This window comes from Tauraco erythrolophus, chromosome 7 (assembly GCF_009769465.1).
Source record: "Tauraco erythrolophus isolate bTauEry1 chromosome 7, bTauEry1.pri, whole genome shotgun sequence".
NCBI classification, from domain to species: Eukaryota; Metazoa; Chordata; class Aves; order Musophagiformes; family Musophagidae; genus Tauraco; species Tauraco erythrolophus.
The window spans coordinates 47,819,131-47,846,414 of NC_141471.1; the positions used below are offsets into that span (position 1 = coordinate 47,819,131).

Genomic DNA, 27,284 nt, shown 5'->3' on the forward strand with positions numbered 1-27,284 from the left:
GAAGCTCAAGGAGACTTTATTATAGTTATTAGAATGTACAGGGACATTAGTGCACTGGTTCTTATTTCATTTCTGGTTCAACATAGGAGCAGTCAGACACTGAAGTACTTGTACCAGCTCTTTGCTTTTTGCACGTTTAGAATTTGTAATGTGGGACATCTTTAAATCGTTTTCTGAAAGATCCTTGAAGAACAATGTAGTCACAACCAGGCTAAACCATTTCTTCATAGACTGCTTGGTATTTCAAGGAAGCGCTGTAGATACCAAACATCTTTAATAAAACAAGTGATTAAGAAGTGCTAACAGGGTGGTACGATACAGATAATGGATCTTATCATCACCTTTATAGGCTTTAAAGTCCATTCTATTCCATGATCTGGAAACAGTCCTTGAAAACTTCATTATAACCTATTTCTTTATTACAAATATTTACATACTGTACAACTCCTATTTCCACACCTTAACGATTCCATCCCTTGATGCAGTTACTATAAACCCTTGCGTGGTCTGGAAAGTTGCGATATCTGTGATAATATCATGATGTCCAACGGGGAGAGACTCTGGACCCTTCCGAGGGGTCTCATCAGTGGGCCCCAGTTTTTGCTTGTTTTGAATTTCCTATAGAAAACCAAAGAAAGAAATATTATTTACAGAAAGGTGAGCATTTGCAAAGGGGAACTGTCACACGTATTAGGTTGTCGGTGTAAAAAGACCAAAAACCTCTTCAAACAAACAAACAAAAACCCAAACACAAAACATCCCACCCTTTGATAGTTTTCTTAGGATTACTCCTTAGTTCATTTCTTTTCATCACACACAACCTAAGACTTAATCTGAACTACATTAGAGCTCTCTGATTAGGGAAAGAATGTTTTTTTCTCTTATTTATTTCAATGACACTAGCTACTAACATTTGATATTCCTATAGGGGGGAAAAAAAAGCTAAAGCAACATATACATCTTAGCTCCCCAAGAGTTCTATAAAAACTGGTTCAATAGCATGAATGTAATTTTTTAAGAACTTCAGATGAAACACTAAAACATCATAGTGCATAGGTAGACCCTCAGTGGCTTCTTTTTTCAGTCACCTTTGAACTAGCATTCGTTTAATTGAACTGAAACAAAACACTGTGCTATTCAACAACCAGCAACACTGCCAGTTCCAAAAGTCACTCTGAAGGATGTAATAAACACTGCAGAGTTCTGCTACTGTCTTGTTTTGGTGCCAATACATCTCACATGGTCCTGCGAAGATTCTACACAAAAGACATTCTAAAATTGATCAAAGTCAAAACTGTTAAAATACTAAATTTCAATATCCCAAAAGAAACGTGATTCGGGCTTTGGCGTGTAAGTAGTATTTGGTAAGTCTGATTCTGTCAAAAAAAAATGACTTTTTTCTTTTAAAATAACTTCTTCTTAACTGCCTGAAAAAAAACAATGCTGACACCATCCATAGAAGGTAAGAGTGAGATAGTTATAATTAAAGCCATCACATAATTAATATAACCCATGGGACCATCCAAAAGGCAAGCAGAAGAGGTGTCTATCAAACAAAGCAAAGTACCTGAACCACCTCCGTGCCCTCAATTATCTTCCTGTAGTAGGAAACAGACGGGTAATTAGAACTTCCGGCAACAACATACGATCTCTCCGGGTAGGCTAGATCCCAAAATCTACACACAAAGAAACAAAATCAAGCCGAGATGTTCGATTTTATCAACCTAATACAGCTGTTTAAAAGCCATCTTGTTCTTACAGTGAAGATGAGTGGGCACAAATGCTATATGTTTTCTGCACTTAGTGGAAGAGAGCGATGCAGAGAAATCAACATTCATATCACGCTTACACACGAGTTACTGGTTTGTTTCTTGTCATGCAGCTTATCAGGCACTTTACAGGCGGGTACACACTGTGCTTCAGAGAAGCACAGAGTTTTGCACTACTTTTGCTGAGAACTATGCTCTCTGCTCACGGATGCTTACTAATGAACACTTCAGCATTGTTGTTTTGACTTCTTGGAGCTTACTTAGGCAGTGCTTGGCAACGTATAGTACACTAGCAGGGGCAGAGGAGAGGGTGTCAAACAAGAGTTGTCAGTTTTATTACCTTATTTTCATATCTGAGCCTGCTGTCAGTAATATGGGATTACCAGATGCTGGACTACAGTATATTCCATGGATGCTGTGAGGAGAAGGCTAGTAGGGAAAAGGGATATAGAAGAGCTGTTAACATGTTTCAGAAAGGGAATGAATTCTTTATTACCTTCATCCACCCAATTTCCAAATCTTTCTGACAAATGCCAAGTTACTTTAACAGGCCACATATTAATATATTAAGGTAACTTGCTTCCTTACATTTCACAGAGCAACGCAACAGATTTAAGTTTCCATAATGCTTTTCTGGAATCTTGGAAATTACGTTCTCAATGATGGCAAATGAGAAACATTATTTCTAAAAGAATCAGGCAGAGAAATCATGCTGAAAAGCACATGGCTGCTCAAATTTTTATGCTATGAAGGCATTAAGAGATGGTGGTTATTTTTGTGTATGTATTTGTGTTTTAAGAATGATATCCCAGGTTGCTCCTTCCTCAATTAACTCCTTGAAAGAGAGCAACTTTAAACTAGCACTTAAATGTAGTAGTGGCATTATATTACAGAAAGAACGTGCAAAAGAGCAGATGCTTACAGAAGTAAGCACAACCCCAGAAACAGCAAGTAAAAGTAAGTCCAAGATACCACACCATGAATTTTGGTTTTGCCCTAATCTTTACAGGCTTGAGCAGCTCACTAGTTTTCTAAGAACATGACTGGCTATAGCAAGCAAGCATTACAAGTACGTTCCACAGATAGTGGAAGATACCAGTGAAGATTCAGGTTACACTACTATTTTACCAAGAGGATTTAATTTTTACAGTAAAACAATTATGATGTCAAAATAAATCCCAGGGCAAGTTCTGGTGCCAAATTGTCACAGCCTTGGAGACACGTAACTGTACTAATGCACAGCATAGAGTCTGAGGATGTTCTAGCCCTGGCTACCCAACAGAAACTGGAAAAGAAAGAGACCAGACCTGCAGTTCTGAAAGAGGCGGTGCACTGCTGGCCCACAAAGTGAAGCGTCGATCGCCAGTTTCCATATCCCACATGGAGACTTCATTATTGCCTTGAACAGCTACAGGAAAGATATTGTCAATGCAAAAAAATATGAAACAGGTTGGTTAGCTTTTGCCACCTGTTCTACTGACATGACATAACAAGCATGACATAGAGACACTCTCCACTTCTCTCTGCAGTTAGTGTTAGTCTTGCTTTAGCAGTAAAGCCATGCATTTTGTTCAGCTTACCACTTAGAAGCAGCTTCACTATAGTTAAAAGTGCCTAATTTAAGAGTTTAAATGAAACCTACTTTAATCTCCAAACCTTTTAAAAGGTATTAAAATATCCTTTTCTTCCCTAGATAACTTCTCATCATTCTTTGAGAAGAATGGATTCAGCATGGTCATCAGGGACTTCGGAGACTACTCCTGGACAGGTAAGACAGCAATCCAGAGTTATAGAGTTTAGTAGCTACAATCAAGTTCCACACCCATGTTTAGTATGGACAGGCAAATAATTCTGTCCAAGGGATTGTTTACATGCCTGGCAGCAACACTAGCAGGCAAGGACTTTCTCATAACATTCCAAAATTATTAACTTTGTCACTCATTTATTCTTTAGCAGAGAGAAAATGAACTAGAAAGCACAGAGAAGCTTGCTTTATTTGTATGTTTTTTCAAGAAATCTGTTTTATTTCCCAGGGTGGTTAACAACTAAAATAAGAAGTGAATCTTAAGAAGCAAGTAAGATATGAAACTCAAATTACTCTCATTTTACAGCCACTTTATCAATTTTGTTATTGTAGGATTAGTTTAAGCTCCTTGTCCATTTCAGAATGTGTTCCTGACACAAACACTTAGAAGTATATGACAGTGTGACATGCAGTAAGGATGAAGCAGCTGTAAGCATACCAGATGAGAATCTTGGGGGACTTTGAAAGGCTCTAACCCATTGCACATCTGGGTTAGATTCAAGTGGGAATTGGAATGGGACAACCTTTCAGTCTCTGCTCTACATAGGTACTGAAGGCAGTGGCAAAAGTCCCATCAACTTCAATTTATGTCATGAGTTTGTTTTTTATCTCTTATAATATTTTGTCCTTAAAAAGCGATGTAATAGCACACAGGGAGGGATCCTCATGAGAGCTGTAATGCTCAGAAGATAAGAACTGAACAGGCTGTCTGTCATTTTCATAATGGCTTAACACTCCTCTTCCCCCCACAACTCTTTTTTTAGTTTCAAAAAGCCAGGAAGAGCATAGTGGCAGAACACAAGTATGAATCTTCCCTTTTTTCCTCTTCCTGAGCAAAGCACAAGAAAAACTACAAGGAAGGAAGAAAAAACAAACACGCAACTCCCTCCATGGCTTGAAGCAGAAGCTGAAACAGAAGCTCCTTTAATCACAACCTCTGGCATCTGTGAGGTAAGCTTAAGATATCTTTTACCTGCAATTACCCAGGACTGATAGACGGGATGCATGAGCAGGCGTCTGATTCGGGCCTTGGAAGGATGAGAATGGCTGGAGATAGGTAACTGAAACCTCATGTCCCAGCACGCCATGGTACCATTGCTTGTTCCTGTAAGAGAAAGGTCCCCATAGTCAGAGGGGTAAATATATGGGGTTTTTCCCATATCCTTGTGCTCTGTCGCTAGGGAGGTGGACTTCAGCCTCAAGTACTTAGAGGGCAGATTACTTCCCACAAATAGATCAGGAGGTTTTTCTCTCCTTTTGTTTGAAAAACGCACATTCTAGTCAAATCGGATCAAGCAAAAGTGTGATCTACAGTTATTGCAAAAAAAAAAAAACAAAACAGAAGAGGTGAGAGGGAGAGAAGCTAACACGAAATACAGGCTTACCAATACACAGCCAGCATTGGTGTATGTCCACAGCAAATGAAGTTATGAGGCCTAACTTCAAATCATGTTTCAGTGTCCAAGCGTTGCTGCTAGATCGCAAATCCCATCCAACCAGAGATCCATTAACAGTACCGTAAGCCAGTACTGACTGGGCTCCTGAATTGAAGTGATGCATATCTACCACACAGCCATCATCCTTCATATCTAAGGACCTTGGTTAAAAGAATGAAGTAATTTAGAAACAGATATGACTCCCTCCGAGTTTAAGACTTCTCCTAATAGCTAATGCTGAGCAGCATTTTCCTCTTCATGTCACTGCAAGGCATCCGCTAGTAACAACTTTCCAATTTCAGTACAACAGATGCTTATGCTCTCCCAAATCTCTCTGTCAATAGGACCTGCACGCCTTCTACAGGCTAGTAAAATGCTGTCAGCAGCTCTTTGCAAACAAACATAGCTCTGTGCTCTGGGTCTCCCAGTATGTTTGATATTTCTCTCCAATTCATGCTCCATATCTATCAGATATTCATCTACCCGGAGTTTATGAGCAGGAACACCCTTCTCCATGTTTTACTGCCAACAATGTCAATCACCTACTGTGTGTGCAAATGGACATCTTCTTCAGGCACAAATGCAGAGTGTACCAAAGGGAAAATCTGGTTTGTAGTTTCCATCTCCATTAGATTTGGCTTACTTTGTTTCTGAACTTAATCTCCAATAAGAGAGGACATTTGAAACAGATATTTTACTTTTACTTTGGGCAGAAAAGAGGTCTTTGAGATGGTTGCTAGATTGGCTGGGGCGTGGACATGTCCCTCACTCAAGCTGGAAGATTAAGGTGTTGAATCAGTGCCAAATATTCAAAAACTGCTCATATGGAGATAGGTAAGAAAGAGCGAAACCATCCCCAAATACTCCCCTAAATAATATCCCATCTCTCGCATCTTTGCCACCTTACTCACATTAAAAGCTTGCAAGAAAAAATTGCAGACCTGAGTGACCTGTAAAAGAATCTCCAAAATTACTTTATAAGTATTAATATCATAATAGGGGAGGTAAGAATCTACCAATCCCAGCGCATAAATAAAATAATTGGGAACTATTCAGACTGACAGATTGTTTCAAGCTCATAATTCCAGTGACACAGGAGGCACCAGTCCTCAGCCCTGCATGGTTGTCTTTCAGCCCTTCTTTATGAAGCAGGGTAAGATCATGGGTTACAGCCTTCCAGTACAGCCTGGGCTGAGCCAGCAGGAAGCCTGGAGCAAATCAAGAGATCTAATCAGGGGATATACTAACAGCTTGAGCTCTGTGGTGAGATTTAACTGCTCTAAGTACACACCTGCTTTGAATTGGATGAATTTTAGGAGATTTAGGCAGCTTGGAAGCTTCAATACCAAGAAGCTGGATGGCACCATTATCTGAAGCTATAGCCAAGTAATGTGAGCCTTGGCAGAATGTAAGTGTCTTCACATGTCCTCCAATCCGAGAGTATGTCAAAATTGATCTAAACAGGAGAGAGGGAGAGGAAAAGAGGACATTTTTTGTGGCACATTAAAAAAAAACAAAAAACATTACTTCTCTCAAACACCTACTCAAAACCAATGACTCTTGAGAGAGCTCTCGAAGTAACATTTTCTAAGTGTTCCAAAATCAGAAAGCAACACAGCCTAAGTTACCTCAGCAAGCTGAACTCCTCATCTTTGAGCCTGTAGGCTATGACAGTCTCAAACTGTAGATGCCTACATTTGTCTACCAGTAAAATAAAAGTCTAACCTAGATCTGTATCTAAGGAGCACACTGTAGTTACTGTTATTTAACTGACACTGCAGTAAACTACACTTTTTCCAAGTATTTTGAGACAGACATCCTCTTCTCCCAAAGGTATCTCTCTCAGAGGCGATCAGCCCCCTATCACCCATGTTTCAACCAGCAATACAGCTTTTCTGCATCAAATACCAGTGGATAAGACAGTTAAGCATAAAGCTAATTTGTTCCAAAAACCTCAGATGGCTTTAAGCAGCAGCAACAGAATAAATTTATGTCTTTACAGAAATGAAATCAAAAAGCCTGCAATTACTACAACTGCAAAGCAGTCCCTTTGCGTCTGCTAGCATTTTTTTTCTTTTATTAACTAATTGAAATAGCAATCTAATATTTTATAGTTGCATGCAAAGAGGAACACCAGTATATTTCATTACTGAAATCTCCAGCACACCCACAAGTGATTCATATTTTGCTCCCTGCTCTAATTTATTTCACGCTCTAAAACAGCAGCCCTAAAATCCTATGGGTTTTGAATCTACCTGGTGGTAGTGGTTTTTCCTTCCATTTTTTGGCTGTTCCAGATTTTCACTGTGCCATCGTTTGAGCAAGTGGCAAAAATGGAGTGTTCATCAGAGACCCGAATGCGGTTCACCGCAGACTTGTGTTCATGAAGGTGAGCTACCAATAATCCTTTGGGACGCCATCCTGTAGGAAAAAACAAAACCATAAAGTTTGGCGTTGATTTTATAACTTAATAGGAACATGAAAATCCTCCTGATCCCGTCCACCAACAGCTATATCAAGATACCATAATTACAGCTGCAAAGCACAGAAGGCACTGAAAACACAGAGCTAACGCATTTTACATATTAAAAGCAAAGCCTATTTGCTCATTTCTAAACTAAACACTACTGGCAGATCTGGGTAAGAGTTTTCTTTTAGATAGGTTCCATGTAAATTCAGTCAAATTACAAAGAGCCCTTCTTCGTCGACTTTGCAGAGATACTAGTGCACAGTTCTCCTGCTGTTGGCCTGTGCAGATTGCTGTGCTGCAAACGGCCATCCCATTGCCCAGTGCCCAAAACACATACAACGAGCAACACATTTGAACAGACTTAAGTTCCTGGATTGGCTGTAGAGTGCCTGAAGTGACAGGCTCAGTGTGGCACTACATGCTACATTAACAGCCTTATGTACCTAATAAAATGAAATAACAGCTCTTCTAAATACCATGGAAAATTTATTCCAGAACCTCAAAAATAGAGGAGTTGAGCTGCCACGCAGTAACTCTTGCCAAAAAATTGCCATTGTTTGTATGACATGTTTCCTCCTCTGAAATAAGCAAAGCAGAGGTATCTGGCTGCACTTGTAACAAGCATCTACTACAGCGAAGGATTAACAGCAGATAATGAAGGACAGACCAGAGCAAATTTCAGAATAAGACACAAACTTTAAACATGAACATTTTTCTGGCACTCACTCACTTGTGTGGCAGAGCAGGCCAGTTGCTTGTATTGGGACATGTTATTTCTAGGTTGTAAAACTCTCTTCAGAAGACAAAGATGCAGCTTAGCCAAGCTCAGTCAAGGTTAGCTATGTTCAGACACTGTCTGGTTGGACCATTTTCCTGATGATTTTCTCCTTCTTCCCTTGAATTGGCACGGTAGCTATATATGCCCAGGTGTGTGTGTTTATGGTAGATTTACCAAAAGACTTAAGCATCACCATGTTAATTACTGCAAGCCTAGCTGGTACAGATTCTGCTCCCAACATTTGGAATTTAAACACACCAACTGCCATTAGCAGAGGACAGTCGGGAACTCCACATGGGATACCCAGCAGCAAGTGCATGGAGTGGAGAACACCAGCATAAAATGCTGAGAACTAATCTGGATAAGTCCCATCTCAATTTGGAGCTTCAAAATTTAAGTTGGGGTCACAGGAAGATGGTCGTTATTTAAAACCATGTGTTTTCTCCCAGCGTGGCTCCCAGAGCCCTAATTCCCAAAACCTGGGTGTTGCTCCTTTCTAGTGAAGAAAAGGGAACAAGAGGCAAAAATGTCTCTCCTTCTTCTCTGAAAGCAACAGTGTAGTATGGGAACACACATCTTCTCTTTGTGGTGGGGCAGTGTGTTGCTGTCACCACTGCTGGTGGGGACAGGCTCTTTTGTAAACAAGGGCAGCTCAAACAATCCACCCCAGTATGTGTGCCACTGGGTAAGAAAACCTGGCAAAATACTCATGTTTCTCATCTCCCAACACAGTGTTTCTCCCCATACCCAAACCAAGTTACAGGATGGCAAGTCATCTGCCACACACCCAGTTATAAAGAACTCGCTTCACAAAATTCACTGGAACAAAGCACACAACCTGGACTCAGATCAGTGCTTTGGGTCCGTTACTGCAAAGGTAAAGATCTCAGTTCCAGACCCTCTTTCATAGGTCATGCAATTATCTTGCCAAATAAGTGTTCTGCATAGTAGGCATATTTCTTAAACTAATAATTTCCTCATCTTTTGCACTTTTTCCCTTGAGATGATGATGTTCTGACTCAGATTATATACACCTTTTTTTTTGTATAACCTCAGTGGCCTGTGATTTACCTGGAGGTGGGGGCTTGCTCTCCCACTCAGCATTCTCCATCATCTGTTTGGCAAGTCTCTCTGCATTACACTGTTCACGCTTCTGCTGGATCAGCTGCTGAAGTTCAGTTTTGCAAGTGGTGATGCGTAACTGGTGTGCAGATGGGGATGCTGTACTGCTCAGTACCTGTATGGTCGGTTTCCTGGGTTGAACAACTGTTCCATCAGATGTCTGTAAGAGATAAGCACTTAAAAATATATGCCTTATGTTTTACACACAGATAAAACCTGCTCTTAAGATTACTGGGTCACACTGAAGAAAAGTGGAAAAACTTTTTTAATTGAATCAATTAGCAATGAATTAGCATTTAAAAAAATCATACTTGCATGGAAACAATTAAAATTAGTCAAAACTATTATTTATAGAAGAGCTTAACCATTCACTTTTTCTGCACTGTTTGCCTAGTCTGTTCTGTATTCTATTTGTAGAAACAGTAATGTGCCGTGCACACCTCAATGTGATTATTGCAGAAGCAGTTATTGTTCTCAAGACTGACAGAATTACAGGTTAGCTCTTGAACCATTATTTGTTTATATTGGGCTTTAAAAATAAAAGTATGAAGTGTTTCCCTTTTAGCTCAGAGTGGATACTCATTTAAAGCTAGCAGAAGTTAATCTCCAAATGGAAACAGAATAGAAAGAAGTGGTCAGTGCCAAGAGATGCCTCCACAGCCCGCAGGGCTCCCAGCCCATCCTGCTGTAGCCAGTACTAAGTATTACAGGTATGAGATGTCCAAATGCAGCTACAATGTGATACACTAGTTCCAAGTTAAAATCATGACATCTCTTCCTCACAACACTTATCAGCTACTCTGCTGGAGAAGATGCCAGGGAATAGCACCAGTGTAAAATAACCTCCAAACAAAACAAGACCACCACATCCCTACAGTGTCACTTGGCTTTAAAACAATTGAATCATTTCAGTTTAGATGTGAAGATAGTATTTTTCAGCAGTACCTGTGGGGAGGATGACAAAGTGGCACAAATGCCAGCTGAGGACTCTGAACGAAGTGGTTTCCCAGCCTGGATGGCTTCAGGATCAGTAGTTTGCCCATGTCCTTTGGGTATTGGCTGGGAGATGTTAGTTGGCTCCAGAGACCCAAACATGCTTTTCCATTCTTCATTTACATTTGAATCTTGCTTTACGTGTTTTCTAGCTATAAGCAATCAAGACGGAGGAGGGAGAAAAACACATCCACAATCAGGACAACATTCACTCAGGCTGGTCATTACTTTCAGACTAAATGCAAGTCCAACGTTTACATGCCAATGTATTATTTGCATAGTTAACAGAGAAAAACGTACTGCTAGGTTGTTTAAGCCAACTGACAGGGATTTATGAGGCAAACAGAACACACGTGGCAAGTGCTCTCTTTACGCCTTCGTAATCTTACAGTTGACTCATGCAATAAATCATTCCATTATAGGGAAATTTTGTATCTAGAAGGCTGCAAGATTAGCCTTCACATGATAATTTTTTCTTACAAGAGTACTCCATTACTGGCATAAGACCAAGATAAATTTCTAATAGCACAGTATGCAAATCATTGTCAGTGTCAAATACAATGTTTTCCATCACAATCGCAACATCACCTGTAGATTCAAGAATGTTATCTTAAATAGGAAATTTATTTATTGTCAGCATTCCTCTAGAGTCATTTAAAACTGTAAAATATAGAAAGCAAAATGAAAACATGGGACAAGTTAAATGTGGACAAAGTCAGTGAAAAAGTTAAAAGCGTGAAGACTTTGCAGGGGATAGTTTTTGGTGAAGTCTTTCAGTTCAAATATAGTCTTCATATACTAACTTTTAAATCCTGTCCACTCCTGACTCCACAGGATGTAAAAAACTGAAAAATCCTGTACTTTTGTACTCCCCTTTAAAATGATATGTAAAACATTTGCAGACTAGCCTCTTAATTCTGTAAATAAGAAAGGAATAGCTACCTGATTTACAGGTATTTCTTTATTTTCACATCTGAAAACACAGAACCTATCATGGTGCACAGAACCTTACAAGCTTGACAGAGCAAAGAGGAAGCTCACTGTCTGGAAGAGAAAATTTTGAGGATACAGAGAACTGGAACAGAGTCGGCAGCAAGCAGATTTCAAAGCTGAACAAGGAAATAACAGGTTTTTCAAGCTGAAGAAGAGCAGGCAACAAAGTAAAACGGGTGGATGAGCAGCTGAAGAACCCTAAGGTCAAAAAGCATGTACTTGGTGAGTGAGCAACAGTTGGCACTTCTCAGTGCCAGCCTGTTTCAGCATCACACCTGTCATGGTTTAGGCACCTAGGCCTCAGTTTCCTCCAGGCTCCTTCAAGAAACAGTCCTGGATTTTCAGTTAAAGAGCTCATGGCTTCTTGAGAGGAAACAGGTAGCAGAAATGTAGCCTTCATAATTTACACTGTTACCATGAGTCAGTAGAGTCCTGTTTGTTACAATCAGCTAAACAACCTGTGCATATTAACACTGCAAATGCAGTCAAACTAATTTAAATACTCTCAGGGGCAAAATATCCCTATCTTTCACTGATCCAGAGAGCGTTCCAGCACCTCACGTTTCAAATAGCAGCAGTAATTTTCTTACTGCAAACTCAGTGAGGATGGTGATAGTTACGTAGGCTGAATTACTGAGAACACTTGCTGAATAAATTAAAAGACTTAATTCTCTGATCCTCTGACCACAAAATATACCAACCACGTTTGTCATCAGGCTCCTGCTTTGTTTTAACAAGATCCACTTGTCTCCCAGTTATTCCGAGAGCTGACAAGTCAATCACTCCTTTCTGACTGCTGTCATGCAGGTGGCTCTGATCCACTATATTGGCTTTAGCTTTATTTGATTTTAACATAAAGTCTTTCAGTGCTAACAGTTTGTCTTCCTCCTCCTCAGTCATCCCCTACAGAATGAAAGAAAAGATATTGTTATTTGCTTTTGAACAAGAACATGCATCAAGGCATGAAGATGTAACCAGCAGTAAGACTAATGACTGGCTCAGAAGCGGAAGGAGAGAGCACATCCCCAGAATTCAAGACATCAGTCTGTCACTCATACAAGACTTTGGGTAAGCTGCTGTAGTATAAGAATATCTTTCCTCCTCAGGAACAAGGCTAGGAGTAGTGAAAGGGCAGAATAGCATTTAGTGTTGGATCACTGTCTGGTGCGATCTGCTTCACTGCCACCTAGGCCATGCTTCCAGCCCACAAGCCATAGGAAGAAAAAGGAGAAAACACCACCTGAAAACCCTCCCTCACACACTCAGCTGCAGTCCCTCCTCTTCCCAGTTCTCACTACTTTGAGGGGGTGGTTCTTAGTGTTCCCCTCTTCAAATATATTCAACACCTTCCAGCTCCCTTTGGGTTTTGCACTGTTACTTGCATGTCTCTCTCCAACAAATGCCCACTCTTCTCTCCAACCATGATACCATCACAGACATGTCAGAAATCTGAGACAGACAACTGAAGTCTTTAACATGTGGATGTAATTGGGAAATCCAAACGTAAGGTTGCCCTATTTCTGGCAGATCTTTTCAGAATCTTCCTTAACTGCTGAACTCTTCGTCCTACAAGCATATACTGAAATCAATGATGTCAATGGTTTACAGGATCAGAACCTCAGACTGGGAGTACCTCAGAGCAGCACCTACATGATTAGGGTCTGTGGGGACATACAAAGCCCAAGGATCTCAAATCTGACTTTCAAAGTAGAAATAAAAAACAATCACTTGTGAAAGCAGCTTCTTCAACAGCTGTGCAATGGCAGGGTCCTCTGGGGGTGGGCAGTCAGGGAGAGCACCGTTCCTTTTCTTCTGACGCATATGAAGGTGTCGGAAGAGGCTTGTGATATCCTTTGATCTTAAGACATAATCAAATATGGAACGGCTGACAGGCTCTTTAAGTACACTTAGCAGGACTATTTCTTTATCTATCTGCAATTCAAAAAGAGAGACCAGTCAACATGGAGGAAGATGATATCTATATAAACATGGAGAAATCTAGCAGTAAATGCTGTCATCTCATGTCTACAATGTTTGCACTTTTTTTTCTTCCTATCCTGAAAGTCAGTAACTGGACAACTGCAAATATTAATATAAAAATCAATCTCTTCCCCTGAAAGCGTGTTCTAAAAACCATTTTCCAGCTCGGTCCTGAAGAGATGCTTTCGAACTTACAATAACAAAAAATCACGTAGGACTTAAAAATTATTGCACATGATTCAACTTTTCTCCTTTTGTAAAAATATTATCTTTCCCTGTGTTGGTCATATCAGATTTTCTCTGTTCTCTTTCACTGTTCTTGCAGCAGTCTCAGAACATTAACTTGACATTGCTAGATAGGGTTAAAAATTCTACTACTAGTAGAATATTTCAAACTTTGTCCGTCTTTGTCCTACATTTACCCTGTAAGAACACCAACTAGAAGAGCTCTTTCTCCATGTCAGTCAGATTACCAAGTTTCCTCCTATGTATGAAAGGATGGACAAGCATGTAATTAAGTAATATTTAAAAGCATTTTGGGACATTAGTAAATAGTCATAAGAAACTGATGAGTTAAGGCATACTTTAGAATCATTAACTGGGGCAGTCTTTATAAAGATTGTTCATTACTGTTAAAACAGAAAAAACCCAAACAAGTTTCTGTCCTCCCAGGTGCAGATTCAATGTCTGTTTGTGTCCAGAAAACATATCTGGACAAAAAGTCTTGTATGCAATCCAGATTACTTGTAGTCCAAACATTCCTGTGAGTTTATACTTTTATTTTAGTACTTGGTCTTTGATGTTTCAAGAGTAGGTCTTAAGATGGCAGGGGGAGGTCAAGCCATATTCATGAAATAGGCCCCCGGTTACATAATGGCCAAACCTATTTCAGCCCAAAATTACGACATAAATGCTTGCATAAAAGTTAGAATACTCAATTAATGGGAGATGGTGGGGTTGGAACTGCAATTCCTCCTTCACATCAGTGTCAGAAGACCTCATTCCTATAACACATTTCTCATAGCCGCCTCCATGTAGAACAACTTCAAAATGAGTCCAAAGTAAAGACTTCTTTATCGAAGAAAAAGATCAATCCGAAGAAAAAGAGTCCAACTCAATCTTACCCACTACTTGCTTATTATATTTAGCATCGCATAGCAAAGGAAAGATTTATATACGGAAATGAATCAGGAAGTGATCAAGACAGAAGTTTATCAATCAATGCCTAAAACACAGCACAAGATGTCCAGGGAGATATAAACAAGGGAAAATATTACTTTAGTGACGTTATCTATCACCTGCATGGTTTACAAGAAAACACTAAACATGTGATGCACTTTTCAATCTAAGTACTGCAATTATATTTTATCTACTGAAACATCTGAGAGATGCATTCTACTGGTCCTAAAGTTATATGCAAAGATGCCCATATGATCACATTACCAGCATCATGCAGGTCATTCCTAGACACATGCTGCTATGAAGTGACGTGACTTATTCATGCTGAGCACTCTGCCCTCACCCTTGGCAAAGTGCTGAAACACAGAATTAGCACTGCTGAAATCCCAAGCATGGTGATCACTACCTAACAGACTGGTCATGTTTTCAGAGGGTCAGGCCCACAGTCAAATGTGTTAGTGGGGCAGGGCTGGAATACTCAGTCTTGCAGATGAAAACATAGAACACAAACACTTTTTTCAAAGCCAACCTTTCACGCCTTTTAGGCTCCTATAAACCAGCACAATATTGCAAGAGTTTGATTGTAGACAAGGCAGAGAAGGGCTTGAACCAAAGACGTACCTGTTGATTTTAGGGTTTGTAAAACGTGCTACAATTTGCAAAAAATTTGAGATAACAGTTTTTCAAACATGGAAGGCAAAGGCCATTCTGTTAATGTCTGCTAGCAGAGATCAAAAAACTATATTGTCTCTAACCTTAACTGAAAAAAAAGTAAAATAAATCTAATATTCTTATAGCCAGGACCATGGTGAAGACAGACTTCAGAATTACAACTAGTCAAGATATATTCACATTAATAGTATTTGAAGTATTACCTGTATTATTGGTTGTGTGATAAAAGGATGGAGGTATGGCATCAGCTTGCAGTAGACATCAGCAATATTCAAATACTGTGCTACCACAGTAATAAATCCAACTGCACCATAACGTATCCAAAGATTAGGATGACACAGGAAAGGCGCTGAAAGAAATTTGGGCTGTTAAAACATACCATTCTTAATAAAGAAACGGCATCATCCGGTATATGGCAGCCTGTGATGCCATTTCCTTCCCCTGGAATTACCCTCAAACTGAGCCTTCCCTCCTGCAGAGCACCAAGGTTAATTTTCCTCAGTATGAGTGTTTTACTTCAAGGACTTCACTGTACCTGTACTGCTCAGCTGCCTTGCTGTTGCTAAAAAGCATATTTCTCCTATTTATTCATTTCAATCTCTAATTGTCAACTCCAGATTTGCAAAGGAGACTAATGCAAAAATAAATCTCAACCTTATTCTGGACAATTATGGAGAATCCTAATACCTGTGATTTATTTTTTTAAGTAAATAAATGATTACTTCCTTCTTTCCCTCTCTTCCTTGAATAGTCACTACTTAGATCGTAAGATTATCAGACTCAGAAGTTCATCTCAATTATGTGGGTTTTAAGACATTGTAATCAAGTGACTGTATCTAGTCATGAGATGTAATCACAGATCATCTGCCCCAAATTCTGAGCACATGTGAAAAGCCATAACGTTAGGAAGAAGCAGACTACATCTCAAAAGATCAGTTGGTATTTTCTTTTCCATAAATAGCTGGCAAATCTTGGGCACATCTGGTAAGTCTAATGAGGAAGGAGAGCCCAACTCTGTATTCAAGGTTCTACTCAGTTAAATAGGTTTTTATGGTGGTAGAAATAGGATAAGAAAGGATTGTGTACTGTCTGAAGGACTGGATTCCCCCTTTCCTCAAAGGCCAATGGGTAAGAGTTTGCAAGTTACGTGCCTGATCAACTTCCAGAAGTAACTAGGAGTTCTTCTTTATAGGAGGTTGGCATGAAGAACAAGGAAAGATATTAAAGCAAAGTTTTAGACTAAGTGTTGTTTGCTACTGTCCTATACAAAACCAGAGAAGATGCTTCCAATTTGTTTCACCAAAATTATTATTTTAGAGTTCTGAGCACTAATATGGTCCAACTAGCAATAGTTCATTAACACAATCATGTAGTTTCTAAAACAGTACTATAGGTTTGCATATTGGACAGCTAAGCTGATGATGAAGCTTTTTGTAGTACTAAGATTCCTTTTCTTAACTAGGAAAACAAGGTATTCTACAATATTCCAACTTACCGATATCACAAGCAAATTCATAAATATGGGGCTTTTGCAAGAGCCCCAACTGGCACATACAAGTAAGAGCATTGAGGGCTTTATAAATGACGAATTCTTCAGCATCACTGAGACCTTGCTGGAGCAGAGGTTTCAGTATCGATGAGCTCTGCCAGCCAACGTAAGCAGCAACACCTGAAACATAAAAAGAACACATAAAAATCCAAAGTAGCACTTCCTTGCCTGTCCTCACCAAAGTTTAAAATTGCTATCCCATGGAGACATCTCAAAGCAGATCGTTAGTAATTAAAAAAAGGAAGCCGCTTTCCGTTCAAAGTTAAGCCAATATTCTGAAAGCTGTTTGATAAAAGCAGATCCCTGTGCCTGCAGAGGTACTTCCAGATGCCAGGCACAGATGTCAGCACACAGCTGGCCAGCAGAAGTCTGAAACAGCCAAGGCAAAACCAGCAGTGCTCCTAAGGGGTGGGGATGCAGCACCTGCATTTGTACATGGAAAGGACAAGCGAGCAACAATGAAAGGTTCCCTTAGCAGGATTTTGCCTTTTAACTTAGCAACTGTGGATAGAGAAGAGGATTCTGAGCTGTGGGAAAAGACAGGGTTTCTCCCTACTGCTGTTCCTCTCCGAGCCCTGCAATAATATCAAGACGCTCCCGAGATCAAACAAAGGACATTGTTGTTATTCAAGAAAGCAAAACATGCATCAAGGCCGTGCACGTCCTGTGACAAAAACATCTGGAACAAAACAGGGAGCTGTGTATTTGCTTGGACTGCTGCCTAAAACTTAAGAATGCAGAAATACACAATTCCATTGTTGACTGGAGCACGGGAAGGGGCTCTGTATGCTATAAATATGGTAAAGGGAAAATAAGCTTCGATTCTGTCCTGGCACTTACAGAGTCTGTGTGCTTGTTACATTACAAGCAGTGATTGTAATTTGAGTATCATTCAGGCTCCTGAAAAGACTGACCTGAATGCTGGACTAATAATCAGCAAGGAAAGTCTATAACATACACTCAGCCACAAAAGAAAGAATCACTAATAGTCAAAAAGGAACTTTTAAAACTATCTCCTGAAACTCTTCCAGCTTGAAATGGCTGCAAGATTTGTTGTTATGTTAACTAGTCTCAAATTATTTGCCATCACGAAACCACCTTGACCCTAGTTTCAAAAATAAATCCAATTTAAAATATATTTCAAAATCTTAGAAAGAAGTCAAGATCAAAAGCAAAATGAAAGTAATGCCTTTGAAGCTGCTGGACAAATTGTATCAACTGCATTGCAGTAAAAGAAACTGCTTTCCTGTTCTTTTTCCTTTCCCATGTGAAAACCAGCCACTGGCCACATGAAACTGTCATCTGGAATTGCTTGTTTGGATTAGGTAACCCATCTATAATAATTCATCTCTGGCAACAGTCAGGGAGATGGACCTTGCTGGATTTCTGATCTTTCCTCTAGCTTTACATCCATCAAGCTAACATTCCTTCCCACAATCAACTGGGCAAGTCCTCTGATCCTTCTAAAGAGAAAAATAGTTTTTCATTGAATAGCTCAGGCTTATCGTTGCTACTGTCACATGTGGTACACAGCATGGACCGCAACTGCCTCTGCTTCTAACCCTGTTGAGGTTGATAAATACCAGAAAATTCAACGTCTTCCCATCAGAATCGAGATTAAACATAAAATAACTTTATCACTTTTACTCTAATAAGGTAATAATCAATATACTTGCTCACATATTAACGCTAGGCTTTGTGACTAGCTGCTAAAAGGAAGAGAGGAAGAAGGGAGATACAGCAGAGGTAAGTGACATCCCCTCAGTGCCAGTTACGGAAGGTCATCTGCCCAAAGCCACAGGCAGCGGTGCCTGCACATAAACACGAGTTAGACAGCTCAGTTTTAAAGATGTGCAAAAACTTAAAGTAAAACAAAAACGTAAATTTTGAACTTTATCTGAATTCTTCTGTGGAGGTTTTCAATAGATACTGGGAGAGGAGGAGGAGTTAGAAGTATAGGTTACATGTCTTGACTTTTACACTTAATTGCCTCACATCTCTCTAGACATCTTTTGCAAGAAGCCAGGTAACTGTGACCTGTGCTTTGGCTACACCATTGCTCCTCCTAAAAAAATTCTGACAAGTTACTAGTACCACATTTTGGCAGGGTTTGCCAGCATAGCATTTGGTGGCTTCCAGTCATAACGGAACGTGTGCCTACCACAAAGGCCCTGCTGGAAGTTTGATCATGCTCATATTTCTTGCCATGCACCTGAAGTACTGTTTTTCCCCCCAGGTACTGCAATGGGAAAGTTTTCTTGACCCACAAATCCCCAGCACTGACTCTCAGCAATAGTCATGTGGAATAATTTCCAACATACAAGGAACATTAGACATACTTATCAGCTGATGTCGTCACTGGTAAGATCTTTTAAATTGGCATTAAGTTTTCTGAGCTGACAGGAATCTTTAAGGGAGGTTTTAAGGCGCTAAAAAAAAATTTCAAACTATAATTTCAGCCTATACCAGTGCATAGTTTTCATCATGTGAACAGATCTACTGAAGTTAATGGGACCATACGCACATGTGAAGTGATGAATCTACTAGACAGCTTGCAGAAATCGTAGTATTTACTTGTCATAATTTAGCTTTTTGAGTTAGTGGCTTTAGCAAAGACTCAAAAAAAAAAAGTATTTAAAGTTTATTTTTTATATTAATCTAACCTAGACTTAAATTCCTCAGACTCATTAGTATTAAATATTTGGACTAAAAGAAAAAATACATTTGTATTTACATTGTTTCATCTTCACTCTCTAAGGAAATATTTACTCCAAATAATTCAGCAAAGTCTTTTCCTACAAATTATAGGAATCTTTCTAAGAAAGGACTTTTATATGACTATTAACAGTTTCTAGGATATGCAAAAATTAATTTATTTACATTAGTATCTCTCTACTCTGTTTGGCTGAAACTAAACGCTTACCCACAATGCTGTCAAAGAAAGCTCCTCGAAGATGCCAGTCATTCTTATCATTTAAGAAAGTGATCATATGAGACAGAAGAACATCATTAGCCTTCTGACGTCCAAAAAAGACACAGAGACGTGTTATTCCATTTTCCATCAGTGTTTGTTTCACAATATTCTCCGGGTCACTTAGCAAAGTCACAACTTTCTGCTGGACCATTTCATGCAAGGCTTGCAACTCTGCAAGAGACAAAAGGATGAACATTTGGGTTGGCGAGAAACAATACACGCATGTGTACGACCTGCTGCTAAAGGAGTTTCACTGATAGGTCATCCTGAAGAACATCTGACTCAGTAAGACGGGCAACACAAAAGAACCTCAACAATTCCAACAACTGGCTTTCCAAAGACTTCAGACTAAACATGAGGTGGTGGCAAAGCCAAAGAGTGTAGAAATGTGAAACAATCTTACCAGATCAATATATTCTAAACTTGTCATAACCTCAACTAGGATGATCCAGCTGCTTAGACATATAGGTGAAATGCAGATGTGAAGAAGCATCAGAATGAGTCAGCAGCAATGTTACAACAGTAAACAAAATGCTTCAAGGCAATTTGGGTTTGATATGTTTATTTGTCTATCAAATTTTGTGAACTAAAATTTGTGAATTCAAAACTTGAATTTGTGAATTCAAAAATTGAACTAAAAATTGTGAATTCAAAATTTGTGAACTAACAGATCAAGAGTATATTTTTAGTTAGGTAGATAGATTAGCTTCATTAAGAATACAGAGAAGAATAAACAATACTTGAAAAAGTGAGTACTTCTCATTTCATTAAATATCAGCAGTTACCCTAATGATACCAACAAAAAATTTGACAATGACCTTGCCCATGGCTTCTACTCCACAATGCAACTAAAAAAATATTTCTATTAAATGAAAATAACAGAATTATTAATGCACTGCCTATTATTGAAAGCTGTACAAGGGAGGTTCTTATACAAGTAGCACAACAGTTTCAGCTACTGCTGTCCCAGCTTTGCAGGGGTAATTGCCTGCAGTCAGAAGACCAGCTAATTTGCTTTCTATCATGACTATCGGTCAATCATATAACAAAGTTGCCCTCTGGGTTCAAAATTCTCATGCTTGGTTTCTAAAAGGGTAAAAAGAATAGAACTATTCAAAACTTCTTTCTTCCTGGTATCACTTCTTTCATCTCCAAGCTATTTGGAGGGACAGGGGACAGTATTTCTTTGAAATACAGCCTGTACAATGGGGCTTCCTCTCTCAGTCCCCAGCAATTCTGAGCACTCCATGCCTCATGTGAATGAATTTGAAGGGGATTTTTTTATGTTTGGGTTTGGTAGGTTGGTTTGTTGTGGTTTTGGTTTTTTTTAAAGTACCCTCCTGCAACTAGTTAAGAGATAATTGAAACATGCCTTTTTCCCTACCAAATGGAATATGTGTGGGATGTTTACCAATTACAATTAGTCATAGACTGATCTACTTAGGCCAAAAGAGAAACAGTTTTTAACCACAAACTCTTCCCAGGTTAGAAGACTTGCCTGGCATTGTTTTAGAAATCTACGTATCACTACAAGGCACTGGAGCTGACAAACAGGTGACTAATTACCATCCCTCCTTCCCAAGGGAAGCCATCCTTAGGATTTTTAACTCATTCTCTGTGCTACAGTTAAAATAGCACAGATAGCAGTGTTACTGCCCAATGGCATCCGTACATTCAGCATCTTCAGGCAAAAACATCATCAAGATTTGCCAGGCATAGGAACAGAAAAGGAAGAACAACCGAAAAATACAGTGCTATGACTATGCTAGCATTCCTCAGGTTTTTCAAAGCTAACTCTGCCTTCCACTTCAACGGAAGCGGTATTTGGAATACAGCCATGTTTTCGCAGCCGACTTGTTTACGGAACTGTGAGTGAAGCTGGATATGCAATCAGGCAGCCAGTACCACAGTGAGATGCCTTGAGAACTTTTGGAGAAGAAGAGCGTGCTCATTTATATACTTTCACAATGTTCAGAACAGAGGCGTCTGTTTCTGCATGAATCTGTAACACACACACACACACACACACACTTTGATACTGGTTGAGGCAAAGCATTCTTTCCATTTAATTGGAAGGCTAAGCTCTAAGAGATGAGGAAGATCACTGCTAACTAGGAGCTTTGGCCCATGATTTGTTATTATAAGCAGGCAAAGTAAGTAGAACTGACATTACCCGTGTCATAGTTGTCACTAGGGTGAGACGTTTCATCCATTTCTTCACCATTTGGTTCATTTTCCATATTCAGATTTTTCAGCTGTACTAACTCCAGAAATCTCAGAGCTGTTTCTGCCAACAATGCTATGTTCTCTGCAAAGGAAAACATTTCGGTTAAGAATTGTTCTACTTTGCCAATTTACATCAGTCTGATGATCCCCCTGATGAGATATTATAACCACTGGCAATACCAGTCATGATGGGCAAATGAGATGGAAATTACACAACATGCTCTAGTCAACGTACTTTTGTTGACCTTGACCCCAATGAAGCTACCAAGTACATCAAATCACATGGTACTTTTGACATGTAAACAAGTGGGAAAATTGTAAGAGTATCAAGTGTAACAAGGACTAATCTCAGTCTTCTAGAACTAGCCCTAAATGCCACTTAATCTCAGGCTAATGACTACATAACTTAATGGAACTTAAAGGCAAATTAACCTAAATTAACTAACCTGCCCATGTGGCAGACTGCAACAAAACAACCACCACCACTCCAGGATATGTGTCCTATGGAATAACAACAGGGCTACCCTTGAGGGCTGGATTCCATTTCTAGAACATTTGTCCCTGTATCTGTCCACACGATTTGACACCATTCTGCACTGTTTGGAAGCTGCTGAAACAACTCAGGCTATATTATATGGTCAGTCAGGACACTGTTGGCACAGAAATAATCCCGTTGAGGCAGAAGTCCCACTTAAGCAGCCGATCAGAGTGTTGTCCAAGACTACAGCAGCATGCCAACGGAGCCTGTCCACAGCCCAGATCAAATCCTGTAAGCCACCAGTCTGACCACTTCCAAAAAGCGTGCTGTAGTAACACAAGTTAACTCAGGTATTAGACTACCTTGAAGTATATATATATTTATTTATTTGAAATATAAATTGCTTTCTTGAAAGAAAAGCTATTTGAAATTAAGGCAACTTAACTACCTACAGTTCAAATAACCTTTTCAAATTTCAGAAAATATTCTAGCTATATTCAGTTTGAAAATAGTCAAACCACTGACCACAGATGGAGCCTCTGTAAAAGCAGATGCGACTGAAGTCTATGGGTACTGAGACCTGTAGCCTTTTAGCACTTGCAGAAAAGGAGACTGCATTTTGTTTCTTCCATTTCAGCTTATTCAACAAGTTCAGCTTCATATTAATTCATTTTAAAAATAATTATGAAGAGACTGTAATTTTACAAGATTTGTAGGGGTTTTTTTCTAATCTACAAATAAAAGTGAGGCATGAAAACATCGTTCTTTCATAAAGCCCTAAATGTGAAAGATCAAGGTGACCAAAAGCAATTGGTTCTATTCATTAATTCCACGTTGTCTTCAATAATTAGTTTTATCAGCTTACTTTGTATGAAAAAGAAAAACATCACTTGGGACATTTTCAACTGAATTCTGCATTTATAACTTTAAAAAAACACAACAAACAAAACCCAATACAACATATTTAAAAATATGCTAGTCATAGCAAATAAGGGTACTCAGTAAATGCAAATATGGGCGTGACTACAAAACTTCTTCCTGAATCAGGCAGAGCTCATATATCTGAATAACGTACAAAGAAAACATCTGCCATGGCATAAGCCAGTATATTACATAGCAAATAACATCATTTCAGCCCCTGAAAATCAAATTTCATTTTGTGGGAAAATAACTCAGAAGCATAGCAACACACTGATGCTTAAAGTGAGTTTCATATTCATCCAGTTCAATCAGGCCATTCTAAGCAAACACCCTGAGCTAATGAAACGTCAAATAGGTAAATTAATAAAAGCAGCAAAGGGTGGGCAAGCTCCCCAAAGGGTGGGCTGATCACATACTTAGCTACACAAAGATCACTCGGCCAAGCACTTTTCTTTGTTATGCTCTTGCTTATCCGGGGAATAAAGCCAGGGCTGCTTCTCTAAACAGAAAGCTCTAATCTCTGACCCCTTACCTTAGCTGTAGGCAGAGCTGCTGTGTGCTACATCCAGGCCCTAGCCCAAAGCACATGTACGCATTCTGCAAGTTGCTTTTACATGCAGAACTACAGAGAAGGATGAATGTTAATTTTGAAAAGTTAATTCATCTAGCAGAGAGCAAACACATTTTGTCAACTTTTTAAAATGTAATTATTTACCTTGCGTACAGAGCTACACTGGAAACTCATCTGTTAGTGTAAGTCAACTCATTGAGTTGCTGCCACCACCTGCATCAGTTAGCTACAGTGAATACAGCTGTCTTTACCTGCAGTCATTTCTGAGAATTCTGAGGAGACTTATTGAAACAGAAACAGCAAGCTTGTGATGATTTTGAGCAGAGGAGAAAATAGTTAAGGAAACACAGGAAAGCCCAAGATTTGGAGTTTTGACTCTTACCGGCATATGCAAGTCTGACGATGGTGGCTTCATCCTGGGCTAAATGTGCAATGCCTGGCAGAATGTATTCTGGGTAAATGTTTATATCATTGCGTGGCACCTCTTTGACGAGAGCAAGAACTTTAGTTAGTGTCCTCACAGATTCTGCCCTCACCCTGGGCACAGAGTCGTTGCTGAAATGTAACAGATAAGGAGTAATACGATCCAGAAGAATCTCTACACTTAATCTTGGTGCTAAATGAAGAATCAGTTCCAAAGCAGCCAGTTTTGAATCACAGTATTTGAGAGTCTGTAAACAGGAAGTTATCACAGACACTAGAATAACCAGCCCATTCTCTTTTGTCTCTCCCTCGGCTTTCTCTGTGTGATCATGCCCACAGAGATTGTGAATGATGTTGTCCAGATCTTTACGTATGACCAATATACGCTCATCTGCTGATACAAACGTTTCCTTGGCAAACTGGGCCATGTAAGGCTGAAGGAAAGTGTAAAATATTTCAGGAAATGCATTGTTACGTTGCTGTTTCAAATAGTCTTCAGCTGCTAAACGTTTATCTGGCTCGCGATGGACCATCTGAGTGACCTTGAGAAAGGCAGAAGTAGGAGGGAACGGGAGAGAAAGATTAAAGGTTTAGATGTTTGTAATACAAAAAAAAACCAACCCCAAACCCAAACAATATGCAATTTGTCACCAAAATAGGTGAAATAAACTACAAACAGACCATGCAAATGGTTCTAATGCTGTAGTCCATCCTTACCAGTTCTCTGATACTGTGGTCTTCAATTTTGTTTAGTACTTGATCAGGGGAAAACAGGCCGTTTCTGTAAGCCAAAAGCTGAGATAAGTCAAACAAGGGTACGCCTTCTGTGAAGAGCTCTGCTATTACACAGCCTGGGGAACAAAACGAAACAAAAAAGTCAAAGATGTCAGAGGATTCTAAACAGACACTTTAACTTCGCTTTCTGTATGCAGACAAGAACAAACTCTAGGTGACTCTTAGCTCGATTAAAAACGAGGCAAAGGAGTTGCCAAATTAACTTGCAGAAAGGAGACAGAATCTCAAGCTCCAAAAACTGGCTTTTACACTTCATCCCTGAAACATCTCCCAAGTATTTTATTTCAAACGTGCCAACAGCAGAGGAGTTTGCAATTAGGAAACACGAGGCCGTGCCTTCAGCCACCTGCCAGCTGGAAAATACACCACCAGAAAAGGAACCCACATCACTGTCACGTGAAAGAGCACCAGTAAGTCAGCACGGATCAGGCAGTAGGTCAAAACTACGCAGCTCTTTTACAGAAGGTAAAGAAATAACCTCTACTTCGACAGTGATACTGGGAGACTGCATATATTCACTGATACACGCTCACAAGCACAGTGAGAAATAACACCATCGCCAAAGACAGCCCCCCCTGTTGCATACATGACACACGTTCTCGTCAAATGTCCCACTCCTGCAGTTTGTTCCCAACAGTCAGCATCTCGCTTTATCAGTGGAGTGCCCTGGAAGTTTAGCCATAAAAGCAGCGTGTAAAACGAAGTAACCATTACCTCTAGATTCAGATTTTCAATTGCTTTAAGAAAAGAAAAAAAAAAAAAAGGCCGAATTTATGGCTTTCAAACTGCTCCAGACAGGCTGCCACAGTCGGACTCCAACACATATTTGCGAGTAGAACTATGACAGGAGCTTACTTAGTTATCCAACTTCCTGCCCGTGGGGAAAATGAAATGAGAAGGGGCTTCTAAACCCAGTATTGCCAAATTGCCCTGAAAGCTGGCTCAGTCCACAGGCAGATGGCCTTTAGGTGAACTACTGGCTGGTTCCTCCTCTTAGGTCCCATGAGGCATATGCTATGTGTCCCCAGAACCTCAGCCACAAGAAGATAATGGTCTGTGGCTTGCAGAACCATCTCTTTCCCAGGTTAGAGTTGAGCCATAATAGAACAGTTTTGTGATTTCTCTCCTCAGATAACATGGAGATGCACTTAAGTTATATGTCTTATTGCATTGTGTTTGTACTTTTTCTGTGAATGAAAGGTTTGGGGTTGAGTTTTATGATCAAAATAAGCACGTTTTTCCATATGCTGTTCTCTAAGCCCACTGTAAGAAAAAAAAAAGAACCAAAAAAGAAAAGCCACCCCAAATAAGCTTTTTTGCACTCCAACACGCAATCCTAAACAACACACTGGTCTCTCCTGATAGCTCCAAGTACCTGCAGAAAAGATATCCATTGCACGTTTCAACTCTCCTCTTGTTCGCTGATTGCTATTTGCCAAGTCTACCAAGGGAGTCGAAGGGTCCCGCATGTTTTCCAGCTCTGTAGCAAACATACTGCCATCAACAAAGCGCTCGGGAGCGATGTAACACGTTCTCCTCCGTGATGTGTCAAAGAAATAATTAAAGTCAGCAGGATTGTCTTCGGGAAGATAAGTTGGTTTAAAACTGGCAAAGTCAGTTAGAAGAACCCAGTTCCAGCTGGTCACCATGATGTTCTCTGTTTTAATGTCCCCGTGGCGGACTCCAGATTTGTGCGCTTGGTCCACCGCAGTAAGGATCTGGAAAGCGATCCACCTTTTCTCAATGTTGTTCAGGAACGGCCTGGTACTAATGCGATCATAAAGGTTGTCCCGTACGTACTGTCTGAAAAGCATGGCGGCCTTCTCGGACAGGGTGGCTTTCTGGAAGGGAAGGCAGTTCTGCGCCGAGTGTAACCTTATCTTCAGCTCCTCCAGCTCCTGCTTGTAGCTCGTCAGGGGTAGGGTTGGATCCTGAATGGCAAACACCTTCACGACCACCAGCCCCTCCCGGTGCTTGGCTCGGGCCACCTTGAAGAAGCGGGTGCTCCCCAGGCTCTTGTCGTACTCGAAGTCGTGGATGTCCGAGAAGTAGCTGTCCACCGAAAGGATCTGCGAGGGGGCGATGCCGGCCAGCTGGTTCCCCATGGCGGCACCTCCTCCCGCCCTGCCGCCCGCGGGCGCGGCACCTGCG

General features: G+C 40.0%; 1 protein-coding gene across 1 annotated transcript; it reads right to left on the minus strand.

Moving 5' to 3' along the window:
• Positions 1-27,238, minus strand: PIK3R4 (phosphoinositide-3-kinase regulatory subunit 4). Its single transcript, XM_009979084.2, has 19 exons — positions 26,509-27,238; positions 25,056-25,189; positions 24,298-24,880; positions 21,893-22,027; positions 19,669-19,890; positions 16,692-16,865; positions 15,400-15,545; positions 13,094-13,297; positions 12,067-12,268; positions 10,325-10,524; positions 9,329-9,539; positions 7,265-7,430; positions 6,301-6,465; positions 4,959-5,170; positions 4,547-4,678; positions 3,077-3,177; positions 2,110-2,198; positions 1,568-1,676; positions 1-618 (listed from the first exon to the last, which is right to left on the minus strand). Exons 1-19 carry the CDS (start codon positions 27,236-27,238, stop codon positions 448-450), a joined length of 4,086 nt encoding a protein of 1,361 aa, XP_009977386.1. The 3' UTR covers positions 1-447.
• Positions 27,239-27,284: the final 46 nt, after the last annotated feature.